The sequence below is a fragment of the Notolepis coatsorum genome, assembly GCF_963971535.1.
Source record: "Notolepis coatsorum genome assembly, chromosome: 17".
In the NCBI taxonomy this organism is placed as follows: Eukaryota; Metazoa; Chordata; class Actinopteri; order Aulopiformes; family Paralepididae; genus Notolepis; species Notolepis coatsorum.
In genome coordinates, this window is record NC_140181.1 from 35,639,951 (window position 1) to 35,665,208 (window position 25,258).

General features: G+C 42.2%; 1 protein-coding gene across 3 annotated transcripts in view; it reads left to right on the top strand.

Moving 5' to 3' along the window:
• Positions 1 to 25,258, top strand: part of gripap1 (GRIP1 associated protein 1) — a 144,721-nt gene that overhangs the window by 61,426 nt on the left and 58,037 nt on the right. For 2 of the 3 annotated variants that reach the window (XM_084334144.1, XM_084334146.1), the window contains exons 11-21: positions 1,418 to 1,449; positions 1,592 to 1,639; positions 4,792 to 4,891; positions 6,247 to 6,324; positions 14,088 to 14,168; positions 15,572 to 15,706; positions 16,513 to 16,608; positions 17,047 to 17,157; positions 20,010 to 20,111; positions 20,885 to 20,998; positions 23,341 to 23,418. In XM_084334144.1, coding sequence (XP_084190270.1) covers positions 1,418 to 1,449; positions 1,592 to 1,639; positions 4,792 to 4,891; positions 6,247 to 6,324; positions 14,088 to 14,168; positions 15,572 to 15,706; positions 16,513 to 16,608; positions 17,047 to 17,157; positions 20,010 to 20,111; positions 20,885 to 20,998; positions 23,341 to 23,418 — 975 coding nt within the window. The remainder of the gene's footprint in view (positions 1 to 1,417; positions 1,450 to 1,591; positions 1,640 to 4,791; positions 4,892 to 6,246; positions 6,325 to 14,087; positions 14,169 to 15,571; positions 15,707 to 16,512; positions 16,609 to 17,046; positions 17,158 to 20,009; positions 20,112 to 20,884; positions 20,999 to 23,340; positions 23,419 to 25,258) is intronic. The other variant, XM_084334145.1, reaches the window with a different exon arrangement.

Below are 25,258 nucleotides of genomic sequence, written 5' to 3' on the forward strand. Positions count from 1 at the left end.
CCAGACTCATGCATGTGCTATAAGTATAAAGTATAATAAATCGCTAAATACTTTGGGTATATAATTATCAAAAACAAACAAAACAATAGCCCAGTTTTTGCCCGATGTTCCTGGACACTCACTGGATATTGTGGACACTCACTGGAAGTTCCTGGACATGTTCCTAAACAGTTTCCCAGTTCCTGAACAAGTTCCTAGTTCCTGGACATGTTCCTAAACAGTTTCCCAGTTCCTGAACAAGTTCCTAGTTCCTGAACAAGTCCCTAGTCACAGGGGAAAGTTCCTGATGCAAATGTGGCTTTAGTCTCTCCAAGTGGGAGAACGAAAAACTGAAAAAACTGCTCTATATATACTGCTATACTAATCCCGTCTGTCTGTCTGTCTGTCTGTCTGTCTGTCTGTCTGTCTGTCTGTCTGTCTGTCTGTCTGTCTGTCTGTCTGTCTGTCTGTCTGTCTGTCTGTCTGTCTGTCTGTCTGTCTGTCTGTCTGTCTGTCTGTCTGTCTGTCTGTCTGTCTGTCTGTCTGTCTGTCTGTCTGTCTGTCTGTCTGTCTGTCTGTCTGTCTGTCTGTCTGTCTGTCTGTCTGTCTGTCTGTCTGTCTGTCTGTCTGTCTGTCTGTCTGTCTGTCTGTCTGTCTGTCTGTCTGTCTGTCTGTCTGTCTGTCTGTCTGTCTGTCTGTCTGTCTGTCTGTCTGTCTGTCTGTCTGTCTGTCTGTCTGTCTGTCTGTCTGTCTGTCTGTCTGTCTGTCTGTCTGTCTGTCTGTCTGTCTGTCTGTCTGTCTGTCTGTCTGTCTGTCTGTCTGTCTGTCTGTCTGTCTGTCTGTCTGTCTGTCTGTCTGTCTGTCTGTCTGTCTGTCTGTCTGTCTGTCTGTCTGTCTGTCTGTCTGTCTGTCTGTCTGTCTGTCTGTCTGTCTGTCTGTCTGTCTGTCTGTCTGTCTGTCTGTCTGTCTGTCTGTCTGTCTGTCTGTCTGTCTGTCTGTCTGTCTGTCTGTCTGTCTGTCTGTCTGTCTGTCTGTCTGTCTGTCTGTCTGTCTGTCTGTCTGTCTGTCTGTCTGTCTGTCTGTCTGTCTGTCTGTCTGTCTGTCTGTCTGTCTGTCTGTCTGTCTGTCTGTCTGTCTGTCTGTCTGTCTGTCTGTCTGTCTGTCTGTCTGTCTGTCTGTCTGTCTGTCTGTCTGTCTGTCTGTCTGTCTGTCTGTCTGTCTGTCTGTCTGTCTGTCTGTCTGTCTGTCTGTCTGTCTGTCTGTCTGTCTGTCTGTCTGTCTGTCTGTCTGTCTGTCTGTCTGTCTGTCTGTCTGTCTGTCTGTCTGTCTGTCTGTCTGTCTGTCTGTCTGTCTGTCTGTCTGTCTGTCTGTCTGTCTGTCTGTCTGTCTGTCTGTCTGTCTGTCTGTCTGTCTGTCTTCTCATCTGTATTTCCTCCAGCTGTCAGACAGACTGAGGAAGAAACAGGAAAGGTGAGTAATATAATGTGATGATGGTAAATGCTGATGTGTTATTGAAGTCAGTACCTCTAGCGCCCCCAGCTTTGAGCAGGTGTTATTGAGTGGTTAGATGTCATGATGGATGATGTTCATACTATCTGTTCTCCTCCTCCAGCTTCCTGCGTCTCCAGGGAGAGAAGGAGGCTCTCTACAATGACAGCAGGTGAGCCCTGAGGAACAGACATCATTGATTAAACATTCAATACAATAAAAATCATGTTTTTCAATCTCATTGCATGTTTTAACAGAAGGAATGTTGTTGTGATAATAAAGCATTAAATCACACGCAGGAGTGTGTTATACTCATTAGATCACGCCTAGGGGTGGTTGTTAGCCCTGACACGCAGCGGAGGGGTGTTAGACCCCCCTAGGCGTGATCTAATGAGTATAACACACAACTTCAAGTGATTTAATGCTTTTATACAATGGCCCAATTCACCCAACCTTATTGCTATACAATAAACATACAGTAATTGAAGCATAATGGAGATGTATTCACAAAACCATCCACAGAGAAAGTAGATCCAATAGTAGATCCAATGGTCTGACCAAAAAAAAAAAAATTATAAGGCCATTTTTCTTTTGTTTCACAATGGGTCATGACAAACCAACTACATAATCCAACATATGTGTAACAAACTAACATATTCCAGTTGACTTTTTTGGAGGATTCGTTCAAAAGATATTCATACTTCCATTTGTCTATTTATGGCAGACTCATTCAGACTCATTAAAAAAAATTATATATATATATATTCGGTTGTGGGAGGGATTTGCGGTCACGTGGAGTGTGTTATACGATATAACAACGGCTAACTTGACTGTTTCAGCCAATCAGAATCAATCATGCCATTGTATAATGATTACTAAAGCCCTTTGATCTCTATGCCTGGATATCAACAGAATCAAACTATTTCAGATATCCAGCATAATGTATGTTTGTTATTGAAGTCAGTGCCTCTAGCACCCCCCAGTTTTGAGCAGGTGTTATTGAAGTCTGTACCTGTTATTCGATATGCTTTATATACCGTATACATATATATTATATATATATCAGTAGTACAAATTTTATATATTTTATACCCAGTTTAATCACCTGTACAATGTATATTACTATTGCACTTTACCGTTACATTTGCCTCTGGTTGGATGCCAAACTTTCTTTCGTTATACTGTACTTGTGCTGTATAATGACAATACATTTTAATCTAATCTAATCTGCTTCCTTGAAGACATTACATAATATACTGGGGTTACCCTGATTGGCCAATCAGTCACATCTAGCTGGCGTAAGCACACTGTTCTTAACAATCAAACGTCTATAGTGTGTAGTAGATATGGTAGATATGGTGTACATAAAAACCTTGCTAAGAGTAAAAGCCTACCAGTTTGTATTCAATGTCTCTTTCAACCAAGAGAAGGAAAGTATAATTTAAGAGGGTTGTGTATTCTTAAAACATGTAAAAAGGTAAGAACTAATGTAAAAGCTAGATGTGTGTTCAATTTGGGGAGTTAAATTATAGAATAGCCTTAGTGACGGGTTGAAGTTGTGTACTTCTCAGGCGAGATTAAAAAAAGCCTTAACACTTTGAGCGCCGGAGGTTAATTCCCATTTAGTCCCTTGAATGCCACCATCGGCGCCAATGTTAACGTTAATATCGCCTAGTCTATGTTTGAAATTATGGCTATGTGTCTAATCTGCCCGTCGCTTATCAAAGAATAATTTTCCAGTCAATGTTGTCAAGGCAGATTGGTTTTTTATCGCTTCATTTCCGTTTGATAGCATTTTGAAAAGCACCCGTTTTCAGGTGAAAAACAACACATTCTATGATAATCGCCTTTTACTGGAATATTCCAGAACGTTGATATTTGTCGGCCTATTTATGAATCGTTTTCAAATAAACGCTAGATGATCGATAGTATATGTGCACGCATGCACGTTCGAGCCGCGCGCTGATAATAGCTGCTCTCATTTCCTCTCATGGCTTTTACAGTGAAAACAGCTAGAGCACATATCACAAAAAAGCTTATATCTCTGTGAAAACGAGTCTGATTATCCTAACACTGATAACATAGATTCCTTACCTGACATCAGATGGTATCCAAATGGTATATTCCAATTCCTGATCACCTTTCGAAAAAAATCGATAAGTGTATAGATCCAACGTGATACAGTAGGAACTCATGATCCGCGCGGCTCAGAGGCTCCAGGATGAACTCTGGTAACCCCGGCTGCATCAGTGAAAAGTAAAATGTGGAGTCAGAAATCCGTTCTCCCATTCACTTTCATTGAGTCCATTCCAAAAGGGTGATTTACCACCTGGGAGACGATAGGGGGCACTTTTTCAGATCTGAGCGGCGGCGGTCCCTGGATCTCCAACGGTAGGCTCGCGTGATGCAATATGATTTCAGATCGCTAATAAAAATTAAAAATAAAAAAAAATCCGAGAATACTCGTGACGTGGCATTCAACGGTCGGGGCGTAAACCCGAGAAAATGGCCGTGAGTGGCATACAAAGTGTTAAAGGATACAATAATTTAGGAGTACAGTTTTGAGTAAAACATCAAACATTTGTTTTTTTTCTTTAAAAAAAATTATATCTTGCAGCATATATTAAGTTTTTCTTTCTTATATTAAAATATATTTAGTTTTTAAGAATTTGTAAAGGATAGGCAAAAATAATCATGTGCTTCAGCCTATTCCTTTTTATGAGTCGTTGATTTTGAATTTTGTGTGTGAGCTTGTCTTGAATATGTACATTTGTGATTTTCAATTTATTTTGTATTTTTTGTCAAATACAAAAACACAGGTGTGTTTGATTTGTCTGTAAACAAGACCGTAAATAAACGTCATTCATTCATTCATTTGTAGTGAACAGAAGACAGCTCAGAGAGGGTGACCTAAAACACTCATAACAAATCAAATGATACTCATGTCATTTACATTCCACAATAAGCTTTTTATGATTGAATTTAAACATTGTACTGGATCTTTAATATCTATATGAGCACTGATGAATAGTACAGACATTAATGATAATTATTATTAAGATTCTACAGTATATTGTCATAATATCACCTCTCTCTCTGTCTCTCTCCATCTCTGTATGTCTCTCTGTCTCCTTTCTTTCTTTCTCTCTCCATATTTCTGTCTGTCTGTCTCTCTGTCTCTCTGTCTCTCTCTCTGTCTCTCTGTCTCTCTCTCTCTCTCTCTCTCTCTCTCTCTCTCTCTCTCTCTCTCTCTCTCTCTCTCTCTCTCTCTCTCTCTCTCTCTCTCTCTCTCTCTCTCTCTCTCTCTCTCTCTCTCTCTCTCAGGACTAAGATTGAAGAGATCAACCAGAGGAAAGAGGAGGAGTTAAAGTCTTTAAATATCCGCATCCAGAAACTACAGACTGACCTCATGACAGCCAATCAGGTGAGGCCTTGTTAACATATTGTATTTATTGACAGCCAATCAGGTTAGACCTCGTTAACACATCCACCGCCATCCACGCTGTAACACGGTATTGCCCGCCATGCTTTGACCGCCAGATCTAGCTGTACAGCGTTATTGAGATCAATATTAAATTTTTTCGCCATGGCATTCATAATTCATATATACACCTCCGACGCTGCAGCTGGACCCTATGGATCAATACACCGAAGGCTCAATACCGCCGCCTGGTGGATGGTCGGGCGAGTTACACTCGAACAACAGGAAGTGGGAGGTGTGCGTCGATTAAATTCATCCGGCCGTCAGACATTGTTGCAAGGCTCCCGACAGACACTATAGTACATATCGATCGCTTTATAAACGTAATAATCGATATGATTTCGGCGTTTATTGCGACATACAAACCGGAAATGGACCTAGGCGATCGACGTCCTATACTTGGGATATTTCACCACCAGTCTCTTTGACGCACGGTAAGAGGACGCTAACGTTATTTTCAGCCCAATTGTTTATTCATTTCACTGCAAACCATCTGATCAATATATCACCCATACTACATAAAGCATTTACTGACGATCACGGAATTATAAACGACCCCCCCCCCCCCCCCCCCCCCCCCCTTTTCTCCGCACATGATGACGCATAACGTATACGATCATATACAGTTGAACTCTATATATGCGTTTAGGCCTATAACTCACGTTCTAGGAATTACTGCAGAAAACGATAAAAACATACCGGTACTTATATTCTAGACAGTATTTTTGTATGAATGTATGAATGAAAAAGTATAACGTTCCTACATCCTGAACGATAGATAATCGATGTTGAATGGGCCATAGTAATGTCAATTTAGCAATACAATTTAAAAAGTTATAGCCCTGCAAAGAAGGTGAACATCTCCATAGGCTTACAGTGGTGGCAGACTGGCTATATTGATGGATATAAGTAATGGCAGGGAATGTGTTAACATACTGTTACTCTGGGTTTAATTGCTTTTTGAGATGGATTCAGTGACTTCTGTGTTATGTTTCCTCATCTGGTTTGCATATTTACAATATCAAATTGTGAAAATTAGGGACATTTGTAATTTTGACCAGTTTCTACTATTGATATGCGAGTTATCATTACAAATGGTTATTTGACCCCAAACTAAAGTGTGTGTTGTGTTGTCCTGTGTGTTGTGTTGTCCTGCGTGTGTGTTGTTTTTTGCTGTCCTGCATGTGTTTGTTATCTTGTTCTGCATGTGTGTTGTGTTGTTCTGCGTGTGTGTGTTGTCTTGTGTGTGTTGTGTTGTGTGTGTTGTATTTGTTGTGTTGTCCTGTGTGTGTTTCTAGACTGTGGCAGAGCTGAGGGAGCAGCTACAGAGCAGACAGAGAGAACATGAGCTGGTCCTGCACACACTGAAAGATGAGGTAATACACACATACAGTTAAAGCTGCAGTAGGCAACTTATGAGAAATTAGCAAGAGTGAGTTTACCTGCCCAGCAGAAATTAAGCTCTGCATCACTTTTCAATCCATGCACGTTGTTAGAAAACTGTGTTTTTGGCCTTTATCAGCCTTCATCGACCCTTCCGTGAAGTCTCTGCGTTGTGTTTATTTAGTTGTTTTGTTAAGGCAATCGTTCTGTGGAATTCTGTCCTCCCATGTGCTGGCTGGAACTGTTTCACCTCGTTAATGCATCCGGACAAAAATTTAACTGGAGTCGTCATCTTTTTATCAGAAAGGATGTTTATTTCCATAAACATAATATCTCGTACAGAATGAAAGTCTTTGGTGGTATAAGAAATTGGATTAATAGATTCTGTCTCTGTCTTTGGTGGTTCTGCGGCTTGTCCTGTTAGCCGAAGCCTGTCTGTTAGCCTGTAGCTATCTCTCTACCACGTGGTCTTTTCCCCTCCCCCTCCCAACCCTCGTTCAGAGAGCTGGGAGCTCAGCTCTCAGTGTGGTCCGTCTCGCTGTCAAAACTCGTCTGCCCCATACCGGAAGAACTAACAGCTATAAAGTCTCTGTCTCGTTGTTGTGGCTATCTCGTCCTCCTAGCAATGGCTTTCCCCCTAGCAACGCCTTCTGAGCTATATATACACGCTGCTACTGCACTCCCGGCTATCTGACCTTGGCTTGTATCTCTCCCACAGGCCCTGCTACAGAGAACATGTCTGTCTTAGAGTTTAACACACACAGAGTCCTTTAAACTCCAATCTATATAGATATTTACATTACATACATGTTGTTGTAACTAGGGATGCTCGATATTGGCTTTTTTACCGATACCGATATACCGATATTGTCCAACTCTTAATTTCCGATACCGATATCAACCGATATCACATTTGAATGCCGATATCGGCCGATAATATCGGACATCATTTCTATAGAAATGTAAATTATTATTATTTATTTATTTTTTTGAAAACCGATACCGATATTTTCCGATATCACATTTTAATGCCGATATCGGCCGATAATATCGGACATCCCTAGTTGTAACCATATGAAAACCAGTGATATTCTTCAACGTGCAACAAAGGTTTTCCACAGACTCACAGAGGAACCAGCAGCTTTAAGTTGGATACAAATTAAATAAATTATATACTGTATATTTCCCAACTCCTGATCGGCAGGTGGTGCAATGTGACCCTAGGAACACCACTTGGCAGGCCAAAAACGTCTGATTTGGTTATTAATGCAGGGTAGGGATGCTCCGATATTGGTCTCGGTATCGGCCGCCGATATCAGTAAAATAGCTGGATCGGGTATCGGTAAAAGAAATTATATATATCTGATTTTTTTTATAAGAAATAAAATAAGAAATAACCATTCAGTACATTTACTGTATATCTATGTGTTAATTTGTTACTTTTAGTTTCACTAAGTTAGGAAAGTAATGTTTTAAGTCAAGCCTGATGTTGCCTTGCACAAAAGAATGATCCCAGTCTCTTCCACACAGTGACAGTGAGGCATACAGTTTATTAATTGAATGAATTAAGTTTATTTTCTGTCTTTGTTTACAACAAATCAAAAACACACTTGTGATCCTTTACAATTTTTTTTTTTTGTATTTTATCTTTTTATTATTTTTTAAACATAACATACAATTAGACATACAAGCATTAACAGTAAACATCCAATGAAATCACCATTTAAATAAATGTAGTATACACCTAATACTTGCTATCTAATACCCTACATACATATGCTCTCGCTCGCCCCCCCCCCCCCCCCCCCCCCCCCCCCCCCCGGACGCGTGTATGCTTTCCGCAACGGAGTTCGGTTTCCGGGTTCCTCTGATTGGCCGCGACCCCCATGTGACGCTGCCGCTCTGCTGTGTGTTGTGTTGCAGCGCGCACCAGAGCGGCAGATGTCCCTGCCTTCCTCAATTTATACGCATGGAAGTATTGACTACGCCGTAACGAATAATTAAAAAAATATACCGTTAACTGGAATATGTTGTGCCTTTACACATATGTTGGATTATGTAATTGGTTTGTCATGACAAACAAATAAAAAAAATCGCGATTTACCCGCTGGCTACAACACACTCAAGAGGCAGGAATACTAAGCTCCCCCTTAAGCTCCAGGAGAGAGGCTGAAAACCTGCAGTTCTTGCCCGACTGATGGGAGCCGAATCCCCGGATCCGATTTGTCTGATGAATACCCCCAAAACATGGAGGTCCCGAATGCATGGAAGTATTGATTGCGCCGTAACGAATAATTAAAAAAAGATACCGTTAACTGGAATATGTTGTGCCTTTACACATATGTTGGATTATGTAATTGGTTTGTCATGACAAACAAATAAAATATCGCATCGCCGGCCAGCGGCGAGAATATGCTGCCGCGAGCGGCATGGCTGAGCTCTGGTGTCCGCTGGAGCAAGCCAGAGACAGCCGGCAATGCGATATTTTATTTGTTTGTCATGACAAACCAATTACATAATCCAATATATGTGTAAAGGCACAACATATTCCATTAACGGTATCTTTTTTAAATTATTCGTTACGGCGCAATCAATACTTCCATGCGTATAAATTGAGGAAGGCAGGGACCTCTGCCGCTCTGGTGCGCGCTGCAACACAACACACAGCAGAGCGGCAGCGTCACGTGGGGGTCGCGGCCAATCAGAGGAACCCGGAAACCGAACTCCGTTGCGGAAAGCATACACGCGCCCCGGACCCCTACTTGGATAATCCATCCATTATCATTCGTTCCTAACCAGGCACTACAATTCATATGCTAGCTTTTATTCTCTCCACCACTTCTAACCAGATTGCAATTTTGGCTTCACTGACACCTAAAATTCTTGCTGTAGATATTTCTAGATAGATCACATCGAGATATGTAAGAACCCATACCTTCCGACACATTTTTTCCGGTTGAAACCATCGTGATGCTATCAGCTTTTTAGCCGCTGTGCGACCAGATAAAACTAATCTCTTTAGCTGTATAGGGGCTCCATACTGAAAAACATCATTCAACAGCAATACAGAGGGGTGTACAGGTATGTTCAGAAATAAGAAATTTGATAATTGCTGGGCCACTTCTTTCCAGAATATCTTAACTGGTGGGCAATCCCAATACATGCGCATAAATGTACCCTCATCCCCATTTGTACATAAGGAACATCTGGAGATCCTTTACAATTCTTAAAAACAAAATATATTTTAATATAAAAGAAAAAAAAACATGGATTAAATTTATATTTTTTTAACTTTTTTATAAAAAAAGATTTGGACAATGGCTATCGGATCAGTATTGGCCGATACCCAAACCCAGGTATCGGTATCGGGACTGAAATGAAGGGTGCTGTTGTTTTTGGCCTTCCAAGTGGCCTTCCAGGGTCACATCAGAAAACTATGACTACCATCACATTCCTCGTCAAAAAGTACACATAATGTACAAATTACTTTTGGTACTGTGGAACCCTTTGCTGTAGTCTTTTTTTCTTCTTATTTTTTTTATCTTTTTCCTCCTCCTTTTTCCTCCGATTTTCTCCCATCCCAATGTTAGTCGTTATACCAATTCCCAATCCCCTTCCTGGTTGCTGCGCACTTACCCCCCACAGTCGGTCTGGGGTTCCTCCGACACACGTCTAGCCAATCAACCGCTTCTTTTCACCTGGCAGCGCGGACTCTCACTGAGAGGGTGTAACGTGTGAAAGGATCACACTACCCCCCTTAGATCCTATCCGCGCTGAGCAGGCGCCCCGACCGAACTGTAGGAGTCGCTGTTTACAACGACCCGGACCCACCCCTCCAGCTTTCCCACCCTCTAATACTGCCAATTGTATTAGTGTGAACGGCCAGCCAAGCTGGTGACAACGCCGGGAGCTGGATTCGAACAGGCGAATCCAGCGTCTCCGGCGTTGGTGACGAACGCAATCTCCGCTACGCTAGTCTTAATACATCACTCCTGGGGTGTATATGGAGGGCTTTTGTAACTGGCCTTTGACTATGTCTATGTACTGTCATACAACTCTTAAGAATAAGGAATACTACATTCCGTTAACATTAGTAATTCATATCCACTGCATTTAAATCTAAAACCGAGTGGGACTTTTTAGTTTGTCCAAGTATCACAGATACATTTCAAAGGTGCTCACAGTTGCACGAGGGTTTCGAACAGAGAAACGCTAGGGTTTGAAAGCCTGGCGTTGCTAATAAACATTTTAAATTATTTTTATAAACTGGTCAACACAGCTTTATTTCCGGCATTGGGTGCCTGATGCGCATGCGCTGTGATCACAGCGCAGGCGCACCAGGCAGCCAAATACGGAAATAACGCAGTTTTGAGCAGTGTTGACCAGTTTATAAAAATGATTTAAAATGTTTATTAGCAACCCTAGCGTTTACTAGCAACCCTAGCGTTTCTCTGTTTGTGCAACTGTGAGTACCTTTGAAATGTATCTGTGATACTTGTATAACGAACGGTTCGGTTAGAACCAGTCCTTCATGGTAAATCTAGGTTGGTTTCCCATTGAGGAGCAAGTGACTGTGTATTCACTCGGCCAAACCTTGTTGGCGTGCATCATAGTCACGAAAGGGGCTATTGCCCTCCTTACTCCCATTCCGCTGGAGGCTTTCCTCTCAAATCACATAATTTGGCTGAAGTTTTAATTGAAGTTTGTGTTCCTTATGCTTTCAGCTAATGCATTGAAGACACAACTTTATTTACATCTTTTTAACCAAATACTATTTGAATTAGCAATGGAATTCTTTCTCTGCTGAATCGTACCAAAAGCTGTGACCCCAAAACCGTGATATCAACAAAACCGTGATATTTGTAAACCCTTCCATCCGTAGTTGGTAGATAGAACTAAATCACACTGTCTGGCTACATATTACAACAGATATATAACTAAATCACACTGTCTGGCTACATATTACAACATATATATAACTGAATCACACTGTCTGACTACCTATTACAACAGAGATATAACTTAATCACACTGTCTGACTACCTATTACAACATATATAACTGAATCACACTGTCTGACTACCTATTACAACAGAGATATAACTGAATCACACTGTCTGACTACCTATTACAACATATATATAACTGAATCACACTGTCTGACTACCTATTACAACAGAGATATAACTGAATCACACTGTCTGACTACCTATTACAACAGAGATATAACTCAATCTAACCAGCTGTTCTTATCTTGACAGGCCTGCAGTCCCCAGGCCACTAACAGGTTTATAAACCTGCACAAGGAACCAGCTAACTAAATTATTAGTCTACACTTCTAGCCGAGGCCTCTGATTTGTATGGCCAAGGACACACACACATACACAGTATGTATACTGACTAAACACAGTAAAAACCTGTACAAGTGAAGTAGATTTTGTGTTAAAGTTAACTTTTCAGTGTTGAACTGCTTGCCCTCCTTACTCCCATTCCGCTAGAGGCTTTCCTCTCAAATCACATCATTTGGCTGAAGTTTTAATTGAAGTCACACTGTGTCATGAGGAGTCACAGAGGTGGCTGCTGAACTGTGTGTCAGTGTGAGGGCAGCTGGAGAGGGAGCATGCGAATCACAGATTAGAGAAGGAAGGAGGGAGGGGAAATATAACATAGAACCTAAGCCATAGAACAGACTCATGGTCATTAGTCATGGCTGTCGATATAATGTTTGATAAGGTTGTCATTGGTATAGACCTGTTGAGTGAAGTTCCACCTGGGTTTTATAGACCTGAGGAGTGAAGTTCCACCTGTGATTTATAGACCTGAGGAGTGAGGTTCCACCTTTTTCCACCAGTTTGGCATCCAACCAGAGTGCAAATGTAACAGTAAAGTGCAGTAGTACAATGTACAGGATACAGTCTTGACCTTTTTCTTGTTTTCCTCAAATGTAGAAACGCAGATCTCATTTAATTATGCTCAACTCTGCTCCCCTCAAAGACCAATTGAATAATAAATGGATCCATTTCAACGCTATACCTGGAGAAGCTCCTGTGGTAAAAGACCATGTGTTACAAACTACCTCTGTTACCAGACCTTACAAACATGGCTGCCTGTATTACAAACGACCTCTGTTACCAGACCTTACACACATGGCTGTGTTACAAACAACCTCTGTTACCAGACCTTACACACATGGCTGTGTTACAAACGACCTCTGTTACCAGACCTTACACACATGGCTGTGTTACAAACTACCTCTGTTACCAGACCTTACACACATGGCTGTGTTACAAACTACCTCTGTTACCAGACCTTACACACATGGCTGTGTTACAAACTACCTCTGTTACCAGACCTTACACACATGGCTGTGTTACAAACTACCTCTGTTACCAGACCTTACACACATGGCTGTGTTACAAACTACCTCTGTTACCAGACCTTACACACATGGCTGTGTTACAAACTACCTCTGTTACCAGACCTTACACACATGGCTGTGTTACAAACTACCTCTGTTACCAGACCTTACAAACATGGCTGTGTTCTATTTCTATATTTCTACACTGGAGACTTGTATTCCTACTGTTGCTCTCTATAACAGCTGGCTCCCTTAACTGACTTTTATTTTCTCTTCTCTTTTGTCCTCTCATCCCTCTGTTCTGATCCCCATTATTCTGTCTTCACCTCCCTTTCTCTTTTTAACTTATTCTGTCTGTCTGTCCGTCCGTCCGTCCGTCCGCCTGTCTTTCTTTGTGTGCTTTCCCCTGTGCTCTTTGTGTTTCACTTGTTATCTTTCTCTCTGGTGTCTCTCCTTCGGTCTCCCTCTCTCCCTGTCCACTCTCTCTCCTCTCATCCCCTGCTCCTCTCTCCCTGTCCACTCTCTCCTCTCCTCCCCTGCTCCTCTCTCCCTGTCCACTCTCTCTCCTCTCCTCCCCTGCTCCTCTCCCTGTCCACTCTCTCCTCTCCTCCCCTGCTCCTCTCTCCCTGTCCACTCTCTCCTCTCCTCCCCTGCTCCTCTCCCTGTCCACTCTCTCCTCTCCTCCCCTGCTCCTCTCTCCCTGTCCACTCTCTCTCCTCTCCTCCCCTGCTCCTCTCCCTGTCCACTCTCCTCTCCTCCTCTGCTCCTCTCTCCCTGTCCACTCTCTCTCCTCTCCTCCCCTGCTCCTCTCCCTGTCCACTCTCCTCTGCTCCTCTCTCCCTGTCCACTCTCTCTCCTCTCCTCCCCTGCTCCTCTCTCCCTGTCCACTCTCTCTCCTCCCCTGCTCCTCTCTCCCTGTCCACTCTCTTTCCTCCCCTGCTCCTCTCTCCCTGTCCACTCTCTCCGCTCCTCCCCTGCTCCTCTCTCCCTGTGGTCTCTGCTCCTGTCCTGTGTGCTGCTGTGGTCTCTGCTCCTGTCCTGTGTGCTGCTGTGGTCTCTGCTCCTGTCCTGTGTGGTGCTGTGGTCTCTGCTCCTGTCCTGTGTGGTGCTGTGGTCTCTGCTCCTGTCCTGTGTGGTGCTGTGGTCTCTGCTCCTGTCCTGTGTGGTGCTGTGGTCTCTGCTCCTGTCCTGTGTGGTGCTGTGGTCTCTGCTCCTGTCCTGTGTGGTGCTGTGGTCTCTGCTCCTGTCCTGTGTGCTGCTGTGGTCTCTGCTCCTGTCCTGTGTGGTGCTGTGGTCTCTGCTCCTGTCCTGTGTGGTGCTGTGGTCTCTGCTCCTGTCCTGTGTGGTGCTGTGGTCTCTGCTCCTGTCCTGTGTGCTGCTGTGGGTCTGTGGCATCAGAGTGCAATCAGTCAGGAACAGGTGGACAACATCCTGCAGGAGAACGATGCTCTGAGGACTAACCTAGCAGCACTAGAACAGGTAAAATATATAGAGAACATTATGTAGAACCCAAACTTAGAACTATACTAACCTAGCAGCACTATAACAGGTCAAATATATAGAGAACATTATCTAGAACCCAAACTTAGAACTATACTAACCTAGCAGCACTAGAACAGGTAAAATATATAGAGAACATTATCTAGAACCCAAACTTACAACTATACTAACCTAGCAGCACTAGAACAGGTAAAATATATAGAAAACATTATCTAGAACCCAAACTTACAACTATACTAACCTAGCAGCACTAGAACAGGTAAAATATATAGAGAACATTATGTAGAACCCAAACTTACAACTATACTAACCTAGCAGCACTATAACGGGTCAAATATATAGAGAACAGTATCTAGAACCCTAACCTTAGAACAATACTAACCTAGCAGCACTGGAACAAGTCAAATATATAGAGAGCATTATCTAGAACCCGAACCTTAGAAGAATACTAACCTAGCAGCACTAGAACAGGTAAAATATATAGAGAACATTATGTAGAACCCGAACCTTAGAACCATGCTTGTCAGACTAAGTGAGTCACTCTAAAACAGTGTAGATCACTTTTAGAATTATAACTCATAATGGAACCCTAATCCACGTTGCAGGAGAACGCTGCTCTGAGGACTAAACTATGCACTCTAGAACAGGTAACAATCTACCAAGATTTAGAACCCAAACTTTAGATCCTGTAGATACTAGAACCGTAGTCCAGAACTCCCATTGCTGCACTAGAACAGGCAATAGTGTTTGGATAACCGTATCTAGAATCTTACAGAAACATAGATGTTCTAGGGACTAATCTATCTGCTTTAGAATCCTAACCACAACATTTACTATCCTCCAGCTACAATAGAATAAGACCTAGAAGACGAAATCTAAATGTCTTCCTCACCTCCACCCCCCTCATCATTAGCTGTGATGAAACCCAGCCTCATCCCCATCTCTACGGCTACATTGCAAACGCTAAGGAACCTCATCCTCATCCTCTATCATCTACATGGAGCTGCTGTTTACTAGAGCTATCCTGCTAACGCTAAGCATCCTTTACCTCATCCTCTATCCTCTACATGGAGCTGCTGTTTACTAGAGCTATCCTGCTAACGCTAAGCATCCTTTACCTCATCCTCTATCATCTACAAGGAGCTGCTGTCAGTGTTTACTAGAGCTATCCTGGTTACGCTAAGCAACCTTTATCTGTGCTGCCTGTCTGTCTCACTCATATCATTGATCATCACACACTCTCATTCTCTGCCTGTATTCCCTTTTTTGTGTGCTTTTACATCTGTACACATGCTTACGTGTGTGTGTGTGTGCGTGTTTGTGTGTGTGTGTGTTTGTGTGTGTGTGTGTGTGTGTGTGTGTGTGTGTGTGTGTGTGTGTAGATCCAGACAGTGAAGACCCAGGAGTTGAACCTGTTACGTGAGCAGCAGGGGGCACTGTCTGCTGAGCTACAACAAAGAAGTGTTGAGCAGGAGAGTCTTCTAGCCCAGAGCGATGACCTCAACTCACAACTACAGGTATTTTAAATACTTTATTTGAATTAGCAGACCAAATGTACCTAGGATTCAGATATTACAGAGGTTCAATGTGTTTTTAGAACGTCTATGGATACAAAAGAACATCTTCTCCACCACTGTCTGGCTACCTATTACAGCAGAGATATAACTAAATCACCCTGTCTGGTGACCTGTTACATCATTCATAGATATAACTGAATCACACTGTCTGACTACCTATTACAATAGAGATAGAACCAAATCACACTGTCTGACTACCTATTACAATAGAGATATAACTAAATCACACTGTCTGACTACCTATTACAATAGAGATATAACCAAATCACAGTCTGGTGACCTGTTACATCATTCATAGATATAACTGAATCACACTGTCTGACTACCTATTACAATAGAGATATAACTAAATCACACTTGTCTGACTACCTATTACAATAGAGATAGAACCAAATCACACTGTCTGACTACCTATTACAATAGAGATAGAACCAAATCACACTGTCTGACTACCTATTACAATAGAGATATAACTAAATCACACTTGTCTGACTACCTATTACAATAGAGATAGAACCAAATCACACTGTCTGACTACCTATTACAATAGAGATATAACTAAATCACACTTGTCTGACTACCTATTACAATAGAGATATAATTGAATCACACTGTCTGTCTTGCTCCAGGTTGAATGAGCATCCATATCTTAAGGAGAAAAACGTGTGTTTTCATATTTGCTGGTTCCCGCAGCTATCTGACAAACTATCAACTATTCTGTGTGTGTGTGTGTGGTGTGTGTGTAGGAGTCTAGTTTTGCCAACAGTAAACTCCTGGAGCAGCTGACAGAGGAAGGGCAGGCGAAGGAGTGTCTCCATAGAGACCTGGATGAGGCTAAGAAGGTATTTATTCAGCTTCTGTCACACTGAGGCATGACAACAGGGGGAAAAGAAAAAGTTGCTTAAAACTATTTTAGTTTTAGTCACAAATAGTCCAAACATCACTATAAGATAAGATACGATGAGATATTCCTTTATTGATCCCCTTGGGGAAATTCAGGGGCCCTATATCAAACATCTCTCCAATTCTATGGTCTGGTTTTCACTTTGTTTACATTGGGATTACAGATGGCAGCTTTAATGATTGGTATCTATCTAATATTGGACCTGTGTAGCTGTTATTTGAATTAGTTTTAAACTCCTTCCTCTATGAGACAATGACGAAGACTAAAGCCATGGTAATTCAAGTGTGTGTGTGTGTGTGTGTGTGTGTGTGTGTGTGTGTGTGTGTGTGTGTGTGTGTGTGTGGTGTGTGTGTGTGTGTGTGTGTGTGTGTTACAGACGGCAGAGAAGCGTAAAGTCATGTTAGATGAACTGGCCATCCAGTTAAGCCAGGAGAAATCTGACCACAAGGAGGCGCTGTCTGACCTCAAACTACAGCATGAGAAAGAGGTAGGTACTACGGATACAGTACATAGATAATACTATATATATATATATATGAAGAGCAGTATATACTACTAATACTATAGATACATATACAGTACAAACTATATAAACCACAGCATGAGAAGGAGGCAGGTACTATAGACACATATACACAGGGTGTGATTTGCCAGGGTTTGGGAGGGATTTCCATACAGTACCTCTGCTTTTCACGTCCCTCTCTCTGGTCATTCATTTTCATCACCAGTGGCGATATGATTTATCCTCATTCTGGTCATCTATAATTAATTCTTCTGGTAGTTTATAACAGACTATCGTTCACCCTTCGGGGTAGTCAGAAAATCCGATCGTTAGAAAAAGCCTTGTTTATGACCGGTACAGCAACTCCGATCGTTACATAAACATGTTCCACATTCGGTAAAATAGACATAGGGGGTTCTTACTAGGGATGCTCGATATTGGCTTTTTTACCGATACCGATATTCCGATATTGTCCAACTCTTAATTTCCGATACCGATATCAACCGATATCAAGCGATACCGATATATGCAGGGTTCCCCCCCCCCCCCCCCCCCCCATCCCTAGTTCTTACCTTAGCCAGAAGGTAATCCAAAAAGAATAATTCCAATGATCCCATCGGCGATCGCGATTACAAGTTTATATGTAATTACACGTTGTTTACTGGACACTAGGTTTTGAGGCGACGGATCTGCTTGCTTTGGCAGAGCTCCCCCACAGAGCCAGTCTCGATGCATTCAATGACAATAATGCTGCCTTCCTGCCTTCCTATCCGAGTTCAAATGGTAGACGATACTGCCATCTGGTGATATTCGATCGGCATTGCAGTTCAAGTGTATGTGGCTGTGCCAAAGTGATTGAGAGCGATTCGGGCGAGTCTGTAGCACGGGGATCAAAGGAAGGCGATCAAACAATCTAATAACGTATATATACGTGATTGACGTTCAACGCATGGCGAGCAAACGCGTATACAGTATATACGTGGTTGGCGGAGATTGAGTTAATAAATAAACAAAAACGAAAAATCTACTCATGTCGACGAACATTTCCAATAGGCCTAACTAACAGATTACATGCATAAAACGCTGAAAACAACCTAACGAAGCAACAATAGTATTTTTTATGAGGCTATTATTATTATTATTATTATTATTATTATTATTATTATTATTATTATTATTATTATTATTATTATTATTATTATTATTATTATTTTGCTACATGGAACATAAATAGCCTGACTCGCATGCATGGTCCCGATTCCAGCCTGGGGAATCTCCCCGCATTGACTTTCCAGTCGGATTTATATCCAGGGATGGGGAATGACACACAAAGGCTAGGCACTACACACACACAAACACACAGTGTTGTCACAGTGTTGTCACAGTGTTGTCAGTGTTTTCACAGTAGGCCACACACACACACACACACACACACACACACACACACACACAAACAGTACTGTATTTGCAAATCTGGTATGTCATAAATGTATAAATGTAGCAGTACTGTCTATCTGTATGTCGTGTGTCATATATGTTATGATGAATTGAAAATGGGGGACCCTGATGTAAACAAGACGAAAGTCTTTCTCTGGTCTGCATCCCCTCAACAATTGTATGTATTGAGCTGTACTGTACTGTACCCATTCTGCAATCTGTTAATAAAATTATCAATCAACACACACACACACACACACACACACACACACACACACACACACACACACCTACACACACACCACACACACACCACACACACACCACACACACACACACACACACACACACACACACACACACACACACACACACACACCTACACACACACCACACACACACCACACACACACCACACACACACACACACACACACACACACACACACACACACACACACACACACACACACACACACACAGTGTTGTGTTATTAGCCAAGGATATGTTACTAGCAAACCCATATACAAGCCATGCTACAGAGCTGTGCCAATCAAGGTGCTAACACAACAAAGGTTCAAATTTTTCTCTAGAATTTCAAGAGGTTGGTGACGGCTCTCGTTTCAATATCACTGAAGCATTCAAACAAGATGTCCCTGAAAGCTAAGCTAACCCCCTCAGGGCTATCAGGACTGAGACACAACACACTCACAGACTACCGTAACCATACCATACAGCTGGTATTAAAACAACACACTCACATCCTACCCTAACCATACCATACCAGCTGTATTAAAACAACACACTCACATCCTACCCTAACCATACCATACCAGCTGTATTAAAACAACACACTCACATCCTACCCTAACCATACCATACCAGCTGGTATTAAAACAACACACTCACATCCTACCCTAACCATACCATACCAGCTGGTATTAAAACAACACACTCACATCCTACCCTAACCATACCATACCAGCTGTATTTAAACACACTCACATCCTACCCTAACCATACCATACCAGCTGGTATTAAAACAACACACTCACATCCTACCCTAACCATACCATACCAGCTGTATTATAACAACACACTCACACCCTACCATACCAGCTGTATTTATACAACACACTCACACCCTACCATACCAGCTGTATTAAAACAACACACTCACAGCCTACCATACCAGCTGTATTATAACAACACACTCACAGCCTACCATACCAGCTGTATTATAACGACACACTCAACAACGATGTATGATGTTAAGAAACTGAACAGAACGCAGTGGTATCGAAAATGGTATTGAATATTGATATTTCTCAAGGTATTGTATTAACGTTTTTATAAATTCCAGTATGGTGACACTACCTATTGATATGCTTGTCTCTACAGGTCCTGGGGGTCAGAGCTCGCTATGAGAAGGAGCTGAGAGGTCTGCATGAAGAGAAGAACAGATCAGAGGAGGAAATACGGCAACAACTACGAGATGAAAAGGTGGATGAGGAGGAAGGAAGGGAGAGGTGGAGGAAGTGCGAGGAGAAGAGTGGAGGTGACAGGAGAGGAGGAGGTGAGGAGGGGGAAGAGTAGAATGAGTGGAGGTGAGAGGAGTGGAGATGACAGGAGAGGAGGAGGTGAGGAGGGGGGAGAGTAGGAGTGGAGTGGAGGTGAGGAGGAGGTGAGAGGAGGGGGGAGAGTAGACGGAGTGGAGATGACGGAGGAGAGGAGGAGGTGAGAGGAGGGGGGAGAGTATGAGTGGAGGTGAGGAGAGGAGATGACAGGAGAGGAGAGGAGGGGGGAGAGTAGACTGAGAGGAGTGGAGATGAGAGGAGATGAGGAGGTGAGAGGAGGGGGGAGAGTAGACAGAGTGGAGGAGAGGAGTGGAGATGACCGGAGAGGAGGAGGTGAGAGGAGGAGGTGAGCGGAGCGGGGAGAGTATGAGTGGAGGTGAGGAGAGGAGATGAGAGGAGAGGAGGGGGGAGAGTAGACTGAGTGGAGGAGAGGAGTGGAGATGACAGGAGAGGAGGTGAGGAGGGGGCAGAGTAGGAGTGGAGGTGAGGAGAGGAGTGGAGATGAGGAGAGGAGTGGAGATGAAAGGGGGAGGTGAGATGAGAGGAGTGAAGGTGAGAGGAGAGAAGGATGTGATGGGGAGAGGAGGAGGAGGAGAGGTATGAAAGAAAGAAAGATGGTGGAGAGGAGAATGATAACCTATTGCATTGTGTCTGTGTCTATGTCTGTGTCTATGTCTATGTCTGTGTCTGTCTCTACAGGCTCGTACTAAGGAGCTAGAAGGCCTCCAGCAGAGTGTAGAGGAGCTACAGGCTCAAGTTCTGTCTATGGAAGGAACCAAAGGCTGGTATGAGAGAAGACTCAAAGATTCTGAGGTAAGAGAGAGAGAGAGAGATATCATAGATAGATAGATACCACAGAGAGAGATATCATAGAGAGAGATATCATAGATGGATAGATACCATAGAGAGAGAGATACCATAGATCAGCGGTCGACAATTAAGTTTGGCCTCAGGCCTCATTTTTTCCAAGCCATTATATGGCGGGCCAAAATAAAAAACAATGGCTAATTTAATAAATTGATAGTGAAAATGTCACAGACCACCTTATAACTAAGACATACATTTGTGGCAGAGGCAGAAAATGGATCAAAATAAACCCTGCTGCATAGGTGTAAACAAGCAGTTTTTTCTACTTTCCATTTTTATATATATAATTCAAATAATACAAATAATTTGCACTGAACATTATACCTTTGTCTTTTTGCCATTTGATTATAAAACCAGAGACAATCGATTATGCGCAACCAGCGTGTCTATTTGACAGCCCGTTCTGTGGAGCGGACTGACAATGATTTGAAAATGGGGGACCCTGATGTAAACAAGACGAAAGTCTTTCTCTGGTCTGCATCCCCTTAACAATTGTGTGTATTGAGCTGTACTGTATTGTACCCATTCTGCAATCTGTTAATAACATTTTCAATCAATCAATCAAGACTATTGAGAAATTATAAGAATTTTACATTGGTTCTTCCAGTCCACGTGACCATTTCTAGCATTTCCATTGGCTATAGTGACAGATATAAGATATATGATAAATAGATGGATACAGCGGATTAGATGCAGTCCAGAGAAAACAACCAATCTAGATATTTCAAGATTATATGCTTTACTTCCGCGCATCAGATAGCCAGTGGGCGACGGAGAGATACACTTAAAGGAAAACTCCAACATTTTGGGAAATTAGCTTATTTGGCATCTACCCTGGAGTTAGACAAGAAGATACATACCCTTTTTCTTCTCTGTGCATGCAGTAGGAGTAGAAAGACACGCACCGTTAGCCTAGCTTAGCGTCAGTCACTGGAAGTAGGTTCCTCCATTAGCCTAGTTCCAAACGTCTTCCTACTCCTACTGCATGCACAGAGAAGAAAAAGGTATGCATCTTCTTGTCTAACTCCAGGGTTCCCAAAATGTTGGAGTGTTAAGATACATACCTTTTTCTTCTCTGTGCATGCAGTAGGAGTAGGAAGACGCGCACCGTTAGCCTAGCTTAGCATCAGTCACTGGAAGTAGGTTCCTCCATTAGCCTAGTTCCCGCAACGTCTTCCTACTCCTACTGCATGCACAGAGAAGAAAAAGGTATGTATCTTCTTGTCTAACTCCAGGGTAGATGGCAAATAAGCTAATTTCCCAAAATGTTGGAGTTTTCCTTTAAGATTTTGAGAGGACAGTCTCCCGATTCCGATACAATAAAGCGAGTCTTTATCACAAACTGATCCAAAGATATTTAATGTTTTGCAAAACATGTCTAGTGTTGCGCCCGGCTTTAGAGGGTTAAAAGCCTAATTATATTTTTTATTTAGTTAATGAATATCTTGTTGTAATTCTTACCTAATGTAGCGTGTCTTCTTGAAGCGGATTCAGCTTTTTTTGCCCCAATTTGACGTCAGTTTAATTGCATTGTCACTGTTCATGTGTGGTGCCGTCACAGTCATAAAGTAAAGATAAAGTTTTAATGATTTACTGAACTGGTGTTTTAATTTCATACCACACTGCTTGTTTGCTATTTCAGCACCAGGCGCTGTCCACCGACTTTATTCATATTGAGCAAGCGCTACATTGCACCTCGCTGCCTATAGCCTACCTGTTATTCACTCTCAACATGGATAAAACAAAGTATAATAAGCATTCTTTAGGTGGTGGTAGTTTCTCTGTTTGGACATTATAGCTTATATATATAGCCTAGCCTATAGTCGGTCTGAAAGAATAACTAAAAAAATCATATTCTCAAAATAATCTGACTGGCAAGATATTGTTGGCGGGCCAATTTTGCCTATTGCCGACCACTGTCATAGATACGATAGAGAGAGAATATAGATAGATACCATAGAGATATATCATAGATAGATACCATAGAGAGAGAGAGATACCATAGATAGATAGATAGATAGATAGATAGATAGATAGATAGATAGATAGATAGATACCATAGATACGATAGATACGATAGAGAGAGAGAGATTTCCAAAGACAGACACAGGTCAGTAGATAGATCACTTGAGATCAGTAGATAGAGAGAGACATGGAGAGATCATGTATTATCATTGGGGTTTATTTTCCTCTGCAATACTGACCACATGGGGGCGCTAGTGTGATTTAGTGATTCTAAATACATGCCCTCTGTCTTCTACATGGTGTGTGTGTGTGTGTGAGAACAGGAGAACATGGAGAAGAATACCCTGGAACATCAGGAAGAGACGGAAAGACTAGAGAAAGAACACACACTACAACTAGAGGTAACACACACACACACTACAACTAAAGGTAACACACACACACACTACAACTAGAGGTAACACTACAACTAGAGGTAATACACACACACACTACAACTAAAGGTAACACACACACACACTACAACTAGAGGTAACACTACAACTAGAGGTAACACACACACACACACACACACACACTACAACTAGAGGTAACACACTACAACTAGAGGCAACACACACACAGACACTACAACTAAAGGTAACACACACACACACACACACACTACAACTAGAGGTAACACTACAACTAGAGGTAACACACACACACACGCACACACTACAACTAGAGGTAACACACTACAACTAGAGGCAACACACTGCAACTAGAGGCAACACACTGCAACTAGAGGCAACACACTACAACTAGAGGTAACACACTGCAACTAGAGGCAACACACTGCAACTAGAGGTAACACACTACAACTAGAGGTAACACACTACAACTAGAGGTAACACACACACTACAACTAGAGGTAACACACACACTACAACTAGAGGTAACACACTACAACTAGAGGTAACACACTACAACTAGAGGTAACACACTACAACTAGAGGTAACATACACTACAACTAGAGGTAACACACTACAACTAGAGGCAACACACTGCAACTAGAGGTAACACACTACAACTAGAGGTAACACACACACTACAACTAGAGGTAACACACTACAACTAGAGGTAACACACTACAACTAGAGGTAACATACTACAACTAGAGGTAACACACACACGCACTACAACTAGAGGTAACACACTACAACTAGAGGTAACACACTACAACTAGAGGTAACACACTACAACTAGAGGTAACACACACACGCACTACAACTAGAGGTAACACACACACTACAACTAGAGGTAGGTAACACACACACACTACAACTAGAGGTAACACACTACAACTAGAGGTAACACACTACAACTAGAGGTAACACACACACACACTACAACTAGAGGTAACATACACATACACACTACAACTAGAGGTAACACCCACACACACACACACACACACACTACAACTAGAGGTAACACACACATACACACACTACAAGTAGAGGTAACACACACACACATGCATACACACACACACACACACACACACACACACACTACAAATGGAGGTAACTTACTGTGTACACACAAACCCTTGGATAGAAAAAAAGTCCACATGCTGAGATCAATGCAATAATTATTACACACATTAAGACCATGATGATAATAGTTTATATGGAGCTATATTAGGGGTGGAACCGTATTCATTCGAACCATACACCGTTCGGTACGACCTCCACGGTTCGGGGCATGTGTGTATTGTTCGGTTATAACGTTAGCCTCGAGCTAGGCTAACGTTACGTTAGCCACAAGCTAACTAACTTTAGCCGCGAGCTAACCGTGGAAACGCTCACAGCGAAGTGACTCCACGACACCAGTTCCATTAGTTGGGAAGGGGGGTATATTGACGAGGCTTGACAACAGAGGTTAAAAGATAACTGTTTGTGTTCAATAACGAGCCAGGAGACTAGAGCGTGTGTGTCAACTGTGCGTCTGTTTTGCCAACCCATAACACAACGTCATAGTTTACATCCTGGTCCCTGCTGGGACGTACCAACAGTTACAACATGACTTAGTGCAAATTATTATTAATACAAGAAACCCCATAAACGTCCTTATTTAAAACCCTAATTATCTTTTCTGTGACTTATCCTTTTTGATAACAAAGTCTAGTGCTGGTTGAGCATATGCATACTTTATGTTGATGGCCTTTTGTCTATAATGTGGCCACATAAATTGAA